This window comes from Megalobrama amblycephala, linkage group LG6 (genome assembly GCF_018812025.1).
Source record: "Megalobrama amblycephala isolate DHTTF-2021 linkage group LG6, ASM1881202v1, whole genome shotgun sequence".
NCBI classification, from domain to species: Eukaryota; Metazoa; Chordata; class Actinopteri; order Cypriniformes; family Xenocyprididae; genus Megalobrama; species Megalobrama amblycephala.
The window spans coordinates 17,291,079-17,307,958 of NC_063049.1; the positions used below are offsets into that span (position 1 = coordinate 17,291,079).

At 38.7% G+C, this 16,880-nt stretch overlaps 1 protein-coding gene across 1 annotated transcript in view; it reads right to left on the bottom strand.

Moving 5' to 3' along the window:
• tmtops2b (teleost multiple tissue opsin 2b) overlaps positions 1–16,880 on the bottom strand; it is an 83,204-nt gene that overhangs the window by 17,465 nt on the left and 48,859 nt on the right. The window contains exon 2 of the mRNA XM_048193136.1: positions 9,660–9,985. Within this exon, the coding sequence (XP_048049093.1) occupies positions 9,660–9,985 (326 nt within the window). The remainder of the gene's footprint in view (positions 1–9,659; positions 9,986–16,880) is intronic.

The window sequence follows — 16,880 nt, forward strand, 5'->3', positions numbered from 1 at the left end:
TGCAGAGAGTGAGACACCATCCCCAAGGTGGACCAGCTGATCTGGAGTTGATTCGGAGAAGCACAGGTAAACCTGTTTTCTTTAAAGGATACCTCTCAATGTCCTCTGTGGTATTTCCTGACCGAGGCCCCCGGACACACAGGCACACAAGTGTGTGTTTCCCCAGTGAGCCTCATCACACAGACACTGTGCAAGATCAGAGAGGAAGAAGAACAAGTTCTAAAGGTTGTGGTATACTGGCCCAACCAGACTTGGTTTTCAGAGTTCAGGCTGATTACATCGGCCCCTCCCTGGTGAACCCATATTAGCATAGACGGGACGAGGAATTCAGAGGCCTATCACCAGTGGTAATGGTTATAATCACTCAGGCAAGAGCCCCTCTACTAGGTAGCTATATGCCTTGATTTGGTTCCTTTTTGCTACATGGTGCACTTCCCCAGATGAAGATCCACAGAAATGCAGCATTGGGTCAGTGATTTCCTTCCCTTAGGAGGGCCTGGAGAAGCAGGAAGGTGAACATGCCTGCAATAGCAGCAAATCACAACACTGTGGGTGGTAGGTCTTTGGAAAATCACAATCTGATTGTTAGGTTTCTTAGTGGTGTGCTGTAGTTATGTCCTCTAAGACCGCCCCTCGTCCCCTCAGGCCCTGCAGAGAGATTCATTTGAGCCTTTGAAGTCAGTCAAGCTCAGTGACTGCGTTCCCATTACTCACTTCAGAGATCAAGTGTTGAACTTGCAAATGATCCCTCATGATGAGGAAAGCCCAGCCCTGCCTCTGTTGTGTCCAATATACGCTTTGTGAATATATCTGGACCACACAGAGAGCTTTAGGTGATCTGAACAGCTCTTTGTCTGCTTTGGAGGACAGCAGAAAGGGAAGGCTGTCTCGAAACAAAGAATAGCAAACAGTATTGTGGATGCCATCTTGTTGAGCCCAACACAGGTACTTCTTCCCTAATTAGTTATTTCCATCAGGTGAGTTCATAGGACGTACTCACCACATACTTACCTCCTATTCGGGTGGGATGTGGTCAGCGCAGTGTTCCTTCCCCATCGTAAACAACCAGGTGTGCTCAGCTGTAAGCTTGAAAAAACAAAAAAAAGGTAATTTACAGCTGAAGTGACCTATTCCCACTGTGAGGACAAGTCCCCTGAGAGAGCCTCTAGATAGAGGTTGCGTGAGTGCACGAAGGAGCCTACCTGCATCTGCACTGCCAAAAATCGTAACACAGTCCCTAGTCCCTAACCGAGACTAGGTACAAAGTACTTATATCCAAACACCCCCACTCAGCAACACAACATAAACCCTGTTAAAGGTTTTCACAGTTTAAACTGTTTCAAGACTTTTGGATACATTTTAGCAAACTTTTAAATAGCCATTGATGAAAAAAAAGAGACTAAACGGTCCATTCTAACCTGTGAAAGCTCTAACCCTCACTATAACCTTTCTCTTTTATTCACACACAACTACAGAATTCCCATGATTGACAACTTGCTTGATAACTCACACTTGTTTTGTGTAATTGTGCAGCTGGAACAAAATCAGTCTATTTGTTCAATGTGATTGTCTCCTTTACCAAGAGACATTAAACTCTTCACCAGTTATTGATCTCTGCTGAGACAGAGTGAAGAAAAGAGAGAATGTGCAGGAAATAAATGAATGAGTGGATCAGCCATGTTCCACAGTGAGTCACAACTGAAGGAAGGGCGACACAGCACTGGAATGGGTAAGTATTTGAGCCATACTGTTCAAAAAATGTGAGGTTAAGTTTTTTTTTTGTTTGTTTGTTTGTTTTTTAAATCAGAAAGTATGCATTAAATTGATCAGAAATGACAGTAATGACATTTATAATGTAACAAAAGGTTTATATTTCAAATAAAAGCTGTTTTGAATAAATTATATTTTAAAATATAGTCAAACAGAAAACAGTTTTTTTTTTAAATTGTAATAATATTTCACAATATTCCTGTTTTTACTGTTTTTCTATTAAATAAATGCAGCTTTGATGAGCATAAGAGACTTTTAAAAACATTAAAAAAATCTTACCCTCCCTAAACGTTTGATAGTGTATATTATAATGTACAGTGCCCCTTGGTACATGGTATCATGGATTCTACCAAATACCAACAGATAAAAATCAAAACCTGACCGCTTCTGGTAGAAATCCAATAACGGGCCGAAGTTGAATCTTCTGTCAGGACAATGATCCAAAACAAACATCAAAACAACACAAAAATGTGTCACTGAGCACAAAATGAAGCTTCTGCCATGGCCATCCCGGTCCTCTGACCTGAACCCTATAGAAAATGAGTGGAGTGAACTGAAGAGAAAAAGCACCAACATGGAGCTGGGAATCTGAAGAATCTGTAGAGATTCTGTATGAAGGAATGGTCTCTGATCTCTTGTCAGGTGTTCTCCAAACTCATCAGGCATTATAGGTGAAGCTGTTATCTTGGGAAAAGGACGTTGAAATAATTGGGTGCCAATATTTGTGGCCAACGTGAATTAGAGAAAAACATTTATTTCATTATGAGCTTTTTCCCCCATTTTCAATTGTTTTACTTAAATGAAAGGTAAGAATTTTGTGGATTTTTTAAATGAAAGATCAAAAGGATAAACATATTTAAATAAGTAAAATAAGTTTTTGAATAGAAAAAGTGAAAAAAGGGGAATTTATGATTTGGTAAATAAGTAATTAGGAACCGGGACGAAACCATTTTGATGGCTCTGGCAGGCTATGTGGTCGCGGTCCGGAGGGTTTTGTGGGATTGAGATCGACTGCAGTAGTCAGTAACAGTCAGTAACAGTCAATACAGTCAGTAACAGTAAACATTTGAATTGTGGTGTACAGAGAGGCAGTCTGTGGAAGCTGGGGAGTCTTGTACGAAGCAGATTGTACGAGGCTGTGTAACACAATTTAAATAATCAGTAACAGTAACTGAATTGGGAAAGAAAATTTGAGTTGTGGTGTGCAGAGAGGCAGTCTGTGGACGCTGGGGGGTTCTCCGAAGCAGATTGCACGAGGCTGCATAACACAATTTAAATAACCAAAAAGCAGGGCGATCAAGACATCCCCAAAACTGATCGCGAGTGCAGTAACAGCGTTTGTCTAAGCGCTTAAGTCTGCAAGTAGCCCGTGCGGCCTTGGGTCAAAAAGGTTGTGGAGCAGTTGCTCAAGCTCGTCCGGTTGGGGCAGTCAATCGGATCTGGTGGAGACGTCCGCAGATTATTAGGTGTGCGCCGAAGAGTTAAAATCCACAGGAGCCGGGAGAGTCAAAATGGGGGAATCCCAGAGCAAGCTTGCAAAAAGTGGAGTGATAGGGGGTGTTGTAAAATATGATGTACCAGTGTTTTATCAAATGAGAAAATTGTATGGCCAAAGATGCATGTAAGATATAGAAAAGTTAGTTAAGTATTGTGATTTCCCAGAAGAGGAAACGCTGAGTGGTCATAAGACTTAAGGTCGTAAGGGAATGAGTTGAAGAGAACTGCGATTTGGGGATGTTGTGTGCGCCGAAGAGTTAAAATCCACAGGAGCTGGGAGAGTCAAAATGGGGGAATCCCAGAGCAAGCTTGCAAAAAGTTAAGTGATAGGGGGTGTTGTAAAATATGATATACCTGTGTTTTATCAAATGAGAAAATTGAATGGCCAAAGATGCATGTAAGATATAGAAAAGTTAGTTAAGTATTGTGATTTCCTAGAAGAGGGAACGTTGAGTGGTCATAAGACTTAAGGTCGTAAGGGAATGAGTTGAAGAGAACTGTGATTTGGGGATGTTGTGTTTGTGTGAGAGCGGTGTGTGTGTGTGAAATGTAAGCAGACAATAGATTGTAGGCTAGAGGAAGTAGACAGAAGGGAAAGAAGGTGAATGCAAAAAGAATTGTCATGTGAAGAAGTTCGATGTGAACATAACTTACAAAAAAGTTTTGTTTATTCATCCATTAAATGGATGCATTACATTAGATGTCTAGAAAACTACAATTTATATAAGAATGGTTGAAGGAGAAAGCAGCTATAAGGCTGTCAGTCCAACCAAGTAGTAGAAATATGATTAAAATAATATTGTGGTTCTGCAAAACAGTAGAAACCATATTGATAATATGTTTTGCATCTGCAGACTAACTATTTGATAGTGAGATAAGTGGCAATGATGAAGGGAAATATAGCAGGGAAAAATTAATTTTATGAAAGTGAAAATGAAAATTCTAAAAGAATGTTTCACTTTGGGGAAAAAGGTTGAACAGTCTCAAGTATGTTTTTATGTGATGAGCGCATCGCTATCACAATGTAAAATGACTAAAATGATTTAGGACCTTTAATGTCTAAATGTTTGGTTTTTGATGGTAAAAAGTTAAATGGCAGGAAAAATGAGACTGCCAGTTGTAACAAAGACTCAACCTGACTGGAAATTTGTAACCTCTAATTTCCATGATGTGTGAGTAAAAGACAAATATAAACAGTTGTTTATTTGGAAATGAATGTCATTTCTGGCAAAGTCTTAAGCTGGGCCAGAGTCAAAAGACAGTAGATAAAGTTTGATGTTAAAAGTTATAAAAGGCAGAGTACTATTCCTGAAATCATCAGAGTCTCTCTCACTCAAAGTCAGCTAAATGCTGCTAACTGAGCTTGTGTCATAAGAGATAACAAGCTATTTATAGTGAAGCACAGTGTCTCAGCTGAAAATCATGGACACAGAGATGTGAAAAGAAATTATTGCCATGAAGAGGGAAATTAACTTTTAAATTTGTTAAAGGAAAACTCAATGAGTGTAAAGAGGTCTTTAAATTAGTAATATAGACCTTGAAGGACAGAAGTGAATATTTTGATGAATTTCTTCTATGCCCAGTAACTTTTTTTGTCTGATCTTTGTCACCACCATGTGCAGGGCCGATGGCTCCGGTTACAGATGTGGCAGAACGCTACACTGAATGGACAGTTGTGAGAATTAAATTCACTGAGCATATTCTCAGCACTGATATTGTTGCTGCTGAGAGAATGCACAGTCTAATGATTTCAGTGATTAAATACTGCTGTCATTAACCTGTCTCCATGTTTTAACACTATTAGGCAGTCCAATGGCTCTGGTGGCTCTTGAATGCAACTTCCCTAAGCTCCAGAAAACACCTGACTCTGTTGAAGAAAACTGTCAAAGATCTGGAATGGGAAAGAGCGGGTAAGATCCTCTTTGGCCAGAGAGAGGACAACCTAAGGCAGGGGGGTTGCCGCCGCCACTGGGCATCTACTCTGGAGGGAGGTGTTTATGTGAGATGGGTATGAGAGTTGAGCAGGATGACTGTGAGGCCAGCAGCATCATGAAGGGGGGGATGACCTGTGAGAAGAACAGCAGTCTGACCCAAAAATGCTCCTCTATACCACTCACCAGAAACCGCATTCCCGAGAGGGCTTGTTTTTCATTGTGACAAGCAACTATGCCAGGGGACAAGACCCTGAGGAAAAAGAGTATTGATATAGAGCTGATGGGAATGAGCTTTCAAGAGCCGACTGAGACCATGAGGTGATTGTCCGTAATTTCTGGGGAGACCAGAGTAAAATTTAGTAACATGATGTTGGTTGCCCTGTTGGCAAGAACTGTATAGAAGTTTTAGACTCAGCACTATGATGAATCCCTGAATTCATGAGGCTGTGTGATTTTGAACTAATGTGTCTCTATCATAGTTTTTACTCCTGCAGGTCATTAGACATGGCAGAGGATAATTCCAAGGCAATGGTGGTGTTAAAGATGAAGACTGATTTTGCAGATTCAAGAGAAAGTTAAGTGCATTCAGCATTTAAACTAAAGATACCCTCAAAAATGGCAACTGGCATAACATATTTTAGATGGTGGTAATGTTTTCTTTATTTGAAAGTTAAAACATTTACATTTGACCAAGGGTTATGTATAGTAATATGATATTAAATTCAGTCTAAGTTACAGTCTTGAGAGGCTGCTGAATTGATTATTTGTGCAGTAAGAGAGAGAGACGGCTGGGGTAGAGGCAAGGATACTCTGTCTGTCTGTTATCAGTCTGCTAAAGTTTAAACAAAACAAAGCAATGAGACTAGAACCAAAACAACCCAGCTGACTTTTGTGAAAAAAATTATAGTGAACAGATATGCTTTGAGACTGAATAAAAGATCATGTAAAAAACTAAGTAAAGATTTACAGAAAAATGTGAAGTTTAAAGATATGTTTTTAGAATTAACACCAAAAGCAACTTTGAAAGTGAACAGTTTATAGTCATGTGTGTCTAATGTGAGTGGGTATGAGAGTGACTGGACTTTGTTTTGTATGTGTTAGTTTGGGGAAAATCCATAGAGAGTGTATATGTCATTAACCTAGTGTGAATGAGTGTTTTATCGTTACAGATGGGTTAAGTGAAACGAAAAATTTTGAGAAACAGATATTTTGATTGAATCTGATGAAAAGACGATACAGAACATGGGGCGAGCTTTAAGTGGATTGTTTATCCAGCTCTGTCTACTAATGGTAATTATGACTACTTTTGTCATTTATGATGTTGATTTGAATTACTCTCTGGATCAGTAAACTTAAGTATTTATGGAAAATTGGAATTTTGAAATTTAAGAGATTGCCGTCCATGAGTTAAAACCCCTTGTCTAAGTTTAACTTGGGGTCTGAATTTAAACACTGTCAGCTACGTGTGATCACAATGGTAAATGTAAAATGTAGACTTGACGGCAGAGAAACAGTGGCTGAGGTACCTGCTACATTTTGGGCTAAACATAAGAATAAAGTGGTCCGGTTTGTCAGAGAGTGTGTTGAGACTACAGACTGGAGTCTCAAGAAAAGAGTGACAATGTGAGTTACAGTGAGAAGTTAGGAGCTTTTATGACAGAATACAAGGGAGAAGGCAAGGTGGAAAGAATTGTGACTATCTACACAGGTGCCCATTGTTAGGTTGGGGTGGTAGACGATCTTTGGGGTGCTGTGGTTTGAATTTCTGTTTGTGTCCAAACTAATAAAAAAGTTTCTGTTTCTTTAGGAAGTGCTGGAGCAGAAACAGGAGACTGTGTGTAATCTGTCATCTAAAAATAACCTTGATTTTTCTAACTCTTTACAGAGCATGTTCAGAGACAGAGAAAGCTGGGGAAAATCTGGCTGCAGAATTGAAGATGGAGTTTAGTTTAGTGTTGATGGCAAATGTTGTTTAGAGAAACTTGTCTCCAACCACTATGATAAATTGATGAACAATGCATCAAAAAGGGGGATGGTAACTAATGAATGTATGGCTGAAAATATGCCTGAAAATTTTAAATTAGGTTGGAAGAACCCATTTATGGGAATAGAAGGGGCTAAACAACGAGTGGCATCAACAGAATTGTGTGAACATGACATGTTGAACTATTGCAAAGAAATGTTTTCTATCCTGTCTAAGGTTTGTGTACAGGTGAAACCAGCTCAAGGAATTCCAAATCACCACTGAGGTTGGACAATGACAGGCTACAAAATGGATCTGTTGTGATAAGATGTTATAGAATCTAAATTTGCATGCTATATGTCTGTAAAATTAAGGATTTCTATGATTGGGTGATGTATCTGAATTTGTTGTTTGTATGAAGATCAGAAATGAAGAGCATAAATGTGACGTAAGAACTTAAATTTACTGTATAAGATACGTTAAGTTGAATATGAATGACTAGTGGTTAACCCTTAAGACTGTGATGTGAAATGAAGTAGAAGTAATGATTAGTTATCAATGAATGATAAGAAGAGGGAATAGTTGTGGAAATTTTAATTTTTCATATGCTTTTTACCTGTATTCTTGTGAAATATGATGCTTATGGAACATGGTATGATGTTGGCTTCATTGGTAATGTTTAACATAGTGTTAACATAGATGTTAGAAATAGAAAGAGCAAGATATGGTATGGGGACATGGAAGATGTATGTTAAAAAACATGTCTGTGCTAACAATGTGTGGAAACTTACAGCCACTAAGAGATGTTCCTAATATGGTAAAAGGACAGAGGCTTCGGCCTTGGAGGATAGAGATATAAAAGTGAGGGGAAGCCTTCGTTCTTGGTCTTACACTCTGCAGCTACTTGTGTTTCTGTATGACCTGTCTGACCTTTCTTGCAAGAAATAAAAGCTTTTAAGACAATTGGACGTGTTTGTCTCTTATGCAGTAGAGTCGGAGTTGATTTTTTTGCCACAACATACAACAATACATTTTATGTCTAAAAATATGCCAAGAAATCTTTCTTGCCATGTTGCTGGCTTAACACACAAGAAATTCTACCTTTGGATCAAGCGCAGATAGATAACATTTGTTAAGGCGTTTCATTCCAACTGAGCTGTGAGTTGAATTCTTACTGGTTTACTAGACTATGTAAACATCACTAATGAAAATGGCAAGGCTTTCTAATTACATTCACTATAACTGACATTTACAGAAAGTCTTCTTTCTCTTCGATTTTCAGTGAAGTTACGAGCACCCGTCCTCCCTCTGCATAAATGAAATTTCTCTACATGTGATTGATGGTGAGTAGATGGGATTAATTTCTGAATGTCTCATGGTGCCCAATTTATTACATGCACCCTTCACATTATATATGAAGCATCATATGTAAGCTACAGATTTTCACCCCGCAAGTCACAGATGTGAATGATGTGAACTTGATTAATATTACATCAGAAATTTGATATATCAGGTTCTATCACACAGGCTTGTAAGGATAAATCTGTCCCTCTCAAGCCAGAGTGAAAATGTATCCTCCTCACAGCAGCCAACTGAACCCAATTATACTCCAGTGACTGGGAAGCCCAGATAATACAGCATTCAAATCCAATAACGCCATACACACAAATGAGATATGATGCACTCTTAACAGGTTTCTAAAGGAAGCAGCCACTTGGGCAGATGCTGTAAATGTATTAGAAAATATTTGTCTTGAGGAGAGAATAGCACTTTTTTGAACTTGTTTTCTTAATGTATGTCCGGTCACCATGAAACGTATGGCTTCTTTGTTCAGGTTACAGACAAGCTTTTCAAAGCCCTTTTCATTTCTCTTTTATCGCTTTCATGAGGGAGAATGCATTTATTCAGAGTTGGCATTTGACGCGGTGTGCATTTTACTTCTCAGTTGGAACAAAAACACTAGATTTGAAAAAGTATGTCAAGACAAAAGAAAGCAAAATGGTAGTGGTTGCTTTTCATGACATTAAGACAGATCCCTCTTGTCCAGTGGGCTGTTTTCGGCCAGAACATGCTGCAAACTGGACTAATACTAATATGCCATTGTTGTGAGCAGCTACTATGTTTGCTTAAAAATGCAGATGTAAATTACTTCAGTGTTTGAGATTATAAAACATGCAATCACAATCCTGGCAAGTTCTCTAGATAGGTTTGGGTTTTCTGTCTCTACAGGTTTCTTCATGATTCTAAAAAAAAAAAAACCTAACGGTTAACAAAGTTGGATAACCAATTTTCTGTTCCAGCAACCAATTAAACAGTCTACTTCCTCTGAATTAGCGCCTCAGAAAGCTTGTCTGTGTGTGGATGATTCAGTGTGCATCCACAGAATTGGCAGCATGTTCAAACATCTAGAGATCCTGTCAGAGCCTTTACAAATTCAGTAACAGAAATAAAGATTTTGGCTGATTTTTGACACACAGCACAGAAATGCAGTTTACCTGCTTGACAGCATAGAGCAGTCTTCCATAGCAATAGACCATGATGAGCACTGGTAAGCCCAAGCAGAATATAAACAGGCAGATGATGTAGGCATGAGACTGGGCCGTGCGCTGGGTCCACGATACAGAGCAGCTGGTTCCGGCCCCCTCCAGCCCGTAACTACTCCAGCCCAGAAGAGGGGGCACTGTCCAGATCAAAGAGTACAGCCAGGAACCCCCTACTGCCAAAAGAGGTTTGCGATAGTCTGGACCACGTTTATGGTACACCGTCAGTGTGCTGTAGCGGTCGTAAGAAAGAACCACCAAGGATATCAGAGACACGATACCTGAGAGAGAAAGAGGACAAACAGTAAAGTCATGTTCATGGACAAGGACATTAACTTTATCTATAAATGTAACTAAACATAATTATATTTAAATGACTGTAAAACATCCCAAAACATCACGCAAACCTTGCATAGACCTACCTCATTAATTATTAAAATACAACAGCCAATGGCAAGTCTCCAATATCATTGGAGATTTTTCAATATTTAGATTTTTATGTTAGAAGTAGTTCTATTTATTAAAATTACAATATTCAGTTTGTGTTTAGCATATGTATAGATATAAATAATATAAATCATATAGTTAAGCATACAGTATTGTTTATATGTAATTCGCATGCACTGCGCAATGCATGCGATCTCTAAATCAAATTTTGCCGTTTTCATACAGCAAAGCCATTTATATAAGAAAGTGGTTTAAAGATTCATCGTTGACAAAGACTACTTCGACCAACAACAACAAGTGTAGACAACATTGAGATGGTAGGAAGGGAGAATTTGTCAATTGAGACACAAGATCACAGCATAGACAGAGCAGCGGGAGGGCATGTGATTATGAATGGGCCTACTACTACTACTAGTGACATGATCGCCGCCGCTGCGGCTGTGGGCCAAACCTGCCCTGATGATCTTGGAAAAGAAAGACCAAATCAGATCATTTTACAGTGATACCCTGCTCGCTTGTATAATAATAAAAATCGCTCCTTTGTGTCTTCATGGTATCAGACTCGTGACTGGCTTGAATATAGTGTCAAAGCTGATGCAGCATTCTGCTTCCCATGTTGAGTGTTCAATAGTGCGCATGCCATAGTAGACTCGGCTTTCACAATGAAAGGGTACCGGGACTGGAAACATGCCGCTGAAAAAGACAAGGGGTTCCATAAACACGCAAGTTCAAAAGAACATTCTGGCAAGATGGAAAGAACACCAGATGCGCATAGACAGTGGAAAGGAGATTTCCACACTCTTTAATACTGATCAGCTAGGCAGAAATCCTTATTATGTGTCTGCTCTCATTGATGTTGTGGAGTTTCTCGCTGAAAATCAGTTACCATTCAGAGGGAGCTGTGATGCTTTTGATGACAAGGTAGGGGATGGAAAAAGCGGGACTGAACACTTCAAATATTTTAAGTCAGGTGTATGATGGAGCTTCGGTTATGGCTGGAAAGGATGGCGGGGTGCAGAAACTACTCCAAGAAAAACTGGGCCGAGAAATCCCATATCTTCATTTCATGAACCACCAGCTGCACCTGGTGGTTGTGAACACTTTGACAGCAGAGAAAGCAGTCACAGATTTTTTTTGATGTATGTTGCACCCTGTACAGATTCTTTCGGAAGCCTTCTGTTTTAGCGCAGTACAAAGGTGAGTGATTAAAGCGACTTCTTGAGCAGAGGTGGACAGGACATTTATCAACAGTGTCCGCGATCATTAAGTCTTATAAAGAGATAATTTCTTTGCTTTTGGAGATCGGCGCAGAACGGACATATGGTGCTGAGGTGAGGATGGAGGCCATTGGGCTTTTGAGGGAAATTTCTCAGCCTGCGTTTATGTTCATTGCACACTTTGTAAAGAAGGTGCTGATGTTGCTGGATAGCCCTAATAAGCTTTTGCAGAGTGAGGACATGGACCTGTTGACTGGGTTGGAACCGGTCGTGTGTGCTACTGAGTGTGTGAGTAAACTCCGCTGTGAGGCCAAGTTCACAGAGCTGTGGGATGCAGTCACCGATTTGGATGTTACTTCCGCACCTTCAAAACGGCAGCGCACAGTAATTAAGAATTTACACCAGTACTCTGTTGAAGAAACAACAGGACAAAAGGACAATGACAAGTCAGAGCTACGAAGGCTTTATTACAGTGCACTTGACACAATTCTTGGAGAAATGAACCATCGCTTTGGTGAGCGCAACACACAGCTGGCACAGTCGCTGATTGCTTTGAACCCAGAGAGCAACCAATTTTTGAATCTGAAGTTACTTCAGCACATCATGTCATTAACAAAATCAACCATTGTTGAGACAGAATGTACCATTGCTAAACAGTTTATTTCTACACTAATGAAAAAAGAAATAAACGTGAAATTGATGACACAAAATCTCCTTTCAAAGCACTACAAAACATTAGAAGCAATGCCAAGTGTACTGACAGCTTTGAAGACCGGATTAACACTGGGCGCTTCAACCGCAATGTGTGAAAACTCATTTTCAGTTTTGAGAAATGTATTCACAGACCACAGACTTTCTATGCGCCACACACGTAAGGCCCAGCTCATTCAGTTGGCATTTGAGAAGGACCTCACACGCAAGTGTCTACACGAGTGGAAAGATAAAGTTCTTCGGAGATTTCACTCGGAGACCCGCTGCCTTCAACTATTTTAATCAGTTGTGTTGTGAGTGCACTGCTTGACTGACTGCTATACTTTTTCTTCTTTTTTTTTTTTTTTTTTGCAATCTAGTATTGTTTTTATTATTGTTGTGTTGTTGGTTGATGAGGAGCTTTTGCAAATGGGTTCTGGTGTCGTTTTAGGTTGTAATGTAATTGTAATGATAACCTATCCATTGAGAAATTATATACTATTGATATACTACTAATGATATACTCAAGAAAGCCACTAGATGTAACTGTGTTGAGTGTTATGTGATGAACACTATGCAACGAGTAACGAAGAATATACTACTACAAATGTTAAGAGAAACAATTCAGCACCTGGACTTTTCTTTTCTCAGTTACCCACTTCCAAACCCACCACACACATTAGGGGGTCTGTTAAACTCAATGGGCTCAGTAGAGGCAATGATTTTTGGGGCCACTGCAGATTCTCAAAAGTCTTGGTTGATTTGCTTTATTATTGTCTCCAATGCACCAATGAAGGTCAAGACAAAAAGGTTGTACAAGTGAATGTGTATCTCTGAAAAATAAGCTTTTTAAAGGTCTTCATTGAAAAAAGTCACATAAGGACATGAACTGTCACAGTGCTTTTGCCACAATAAAAATCCCTTTCGGCTGTTTCACCCTCTGACCTTTCCAGTACAGTACACAGACACAGAGACACACAAACTTTCTTTGGTGTATTCAGCACCCTGTCTCCACTCTAATTTTCTGTTCTTCAGGACTCTTTAACCATAATAAAAGCTCTTCCTCAAAAAGCCATAGCAATGAGTTAGCAATGCAAGGTTGTGGTCAAACCAACCTGGTCTCATAGGAGAGACGTACCCGTGGGCACGTTTTCGCGAGACACAAAATTATGTACCGACGAGTACGTCTCTCAGCAGTTTCCGACTGAAACGAACGCTAGAGGCCGGTAAAACGTCGATAAGCGCTTTTGCTCGTTTTCACAAACGGTTTCGATGATGGCCAGGGTCGGATTATGGATTCATAAAGACTCGTCTCCTCGCGCTATATCATGTCACGACTTCAAAATGCTTCTTACCGGAGTGCCCGATATGTAAACGAACGTACTTTGGACTTTCCGGCTCTATGCGTTTCGCTTTTTTTGGCCGCAACCAAGCTTGCTCGGTAGCTCAGCCGATACGGAGTTGGACTTACGGCGAGGAGTCGACTCCCCCACCCCCCACACTACGTTTTCGTCATGAGACCAGGTTGGGTCAAACTCTATTGGGAAAAAATAAATAAATGGAAAATTTTCATTGTTTTGCCCTTTCACAACCTGAGATATTGGTCCTATCTCTCCTTAACAATAATCAATTCAATCTTATCTGTAATGAAAAAGTAATGAGCAAGACAGCGTATGTATGAAGCTCTCCAGGCCATTACAAACCTCTCAATAAGCACTCGACAGATGGACACAGGGATAAGTCCTCTAGAAAATGAAAAAATTGCATGCACAGGTTTGTACAAATGGCCTCTCATTTTCACAATGATGTAATAGCCATGAAAGCAATGAAATGTTAGAGAAGCTGATTTAATGAGTTCAGGTCCCTCATAATCAGCAGAACGTGAGGCGTTTTAATGTGTTGTTCTGCAACCTGTACTAAAGTCGATAAAGCCAATATTAAGCCACAAAATGTTTAATTTACATTTATTCATTTAGCAGTAACTTACAAATGGGGAATATTAGTAATTAATCTTAAATATATTCACATAATATTATTGTATTTTTGAAGCATTTCTGTTTATCAGCAAGAAATTTCTGTCAAAATATCTGTTCATTTTATATGAAGATGAAGGGTAAGAAGATTAAGGCAAGAACATATAAAGGAAAGGTAGAAATCAATAAGGAGAGAGAAAAAGAGGAACAGATATAGAGTGAGAGACAGAAAATAGAGTAGGGGAAGAACACGTAGAGTGGTAGGAACACAGTCAGTTTTGGCTTCCTCACAGTCGCAGTACTGAGCCCTGCTGTGAACAAAGGCTGCATGAGATACTGCTCAGATACAAAGAGCACCTTTACCTTAGTTCCTTACAAAAGAACCAGATATACAAAGTTGAATATATATATATTTATATATAAATAATTTTACATTATGATTTGAATGGATAATGTATTCTCAAAGAGGCCATATTATGCTATTTTTCAAAGTCTTGATTTTGTTTTTGGGCTCTTAGAATAGATTTTCATGCTTGAATGCTCAAAAAACTCATATTTTATATATTCTCATATTTTACATTGTTGCAGCATCTCTCTTCCAAGTCTGTCAGTAACACTCTGTTTAGTTCCTGTCCAGTGTGTTGTGATTGGTCAACCGCTTTGAGTGTGTTTGGAAAATATCACGCCCCTTACCATAACACACTACTAACACATTACTAACGCAACTCAGCCAGGTCTGGTGCTAAGAAGGAGTGGATAGAAGTTGTTTACACACAAGCTAACTTGATCACCAAAAATTCAGTAGCATGTATAGATCGAATTGTTACCGAGAAAAATGTTGTTACTCATGAAGAGATATGTGACTTTTATGATTTAACTGACATCTGCTAACACTTCTGCTAATTTCCAACAAGCAGGAATATATGTAAGTAAAGTGCAAGAAACCTGTTGCTTTGCCAGGTGTCTCGTTGTTGTAAATATTGATATCATTATTTTATATTATTTTTAATATTTTTCACTATACAAATTAAGTTACCATAATGAGTATCAGAGAGAAGCACTATCAGCAACACAGCGAACAGACCCTGGCCGTGTGTGATATGGATATATAAAATATTGTTGTTTTTTCTTAAAGGAATTTCTGTAAACATTATTAACAAGAAGGAATATATGTAAGTAAAGTGCAAGAAACATGCTGCTCTTGGAGGTGTCTCATTGTTGTAAAATTGATTATTATATATATTGATTATTGATTATTTTATATTATTGTTAAAGGTGCCCTAGAATTAAAAATTGAATTTATCTTGGCATAGTCAAATAACAAGAGTTCAGTACATGGAAAAGACATACAGTGAGTCTCAAACTCCATTGTTTCCTCCTTCTTATATAAATCTCATTTGTTTAAAAGACCTCCAAAGAACAGGCGAATCTCAACATAACACCGACTGTTACGTAACAGTCGGGGTGTACGCCCCCAATATTTGCATATGCCAGCCCATGATCGAGGCATTACACAAGGGCAGAACGTCTGGATCTGCACAGCTGAATCATCAGACTAAGTAAGCAAGCAAGGAAAACAGCGAAAAATGGCAGATGGAGCGATAATAACTGACATGATCCATGATAACATGATATTTTTAGTGATATTTGTAAACTGTCTTTCTAAATGTTTCGTTAGCATGTTGCTAATGTACTGTTAAATGTGGTTAAAGTTACCATCGTTTATTACTGTATTCACGGAGACAAGAGCCATCGCTATTCTCATTATTAAACACTTGCAGTCTGTATAATGCATAAACACAACTTCATTCTTTATAAATCTCTCCAACAGTGTAGCATTAGCCCGTTAGCCACAGATCACAGCCTCAAATTCATTCAGAATTCATCAAAATTCATTTAATGTAAACAATAAAACAGTATACAATACTCACATAATCCGACGCATGCATGCAGTATGCATGATGAATACTTTGTAAAGATCCATTTTGAGGGTTATATTAGCTGTGTAAACTTTGTTTATGCACGGTTTAAGGCAAGCACGAGCTCCGGGGACTGAGAGCGCGCGATTTAAAGGGACCGTAACCTGAATCGGCACATTTCTAATTATGCCCCAAAATAGGCAGTTTAAAAAATTAATTTAAAAAAAACTATGGGGTATTTTGAGCTGAAACTTCACAGACACATTCAGGGGACACCTTAGACTTATATTACATCTTGTAAAAAAACATTTGATGGCACCTTTAATATTTTTCATTATACAAATGAAGTTAACATGTACTATATTCCAAGTCTTGAATATCTTGCCTGGTTGGATATTTTTGCAAATACATATGGTCTCATGCATGCTAAGACAGGTGATATTTATGCTTAAACTTCAAAACAGTGAGATAACTGTATATTATGAATGATTATTCTGGTGCCGTAAGGTCACTCCATAAACTTTAATTTTAGTTTGTCTTATCTGTGATGTTTTTATAATGTTTTAATTTTAAGTATAATTAAAGTAACGTTTAAATGCATTTTTGTTTGTTTGTATGTTTTTACATATTGAAGGATGAACCAAAATGAGTTTCAGCAAGTTGCATTTAACCTGGAATATTCCTTTAACAATACAAATATATTATTACAGCATTGTTTACATTGTTTTCTCATTTCATGTACTGTATTTAAATTGTTCTACATGTCCTTCACTGTGATAAGAGTTAATGACTACCAGAGAGCGGGACTATCAGCAACACAAAGAACAGACCCTGGCCGTGCGTGATATGGATATAAAATAGATTTTTTTTTTCTTCAAAGGAATTTCTGTAACCATTATTAACAGTTAACACTAGCCTTTGGACATTCAA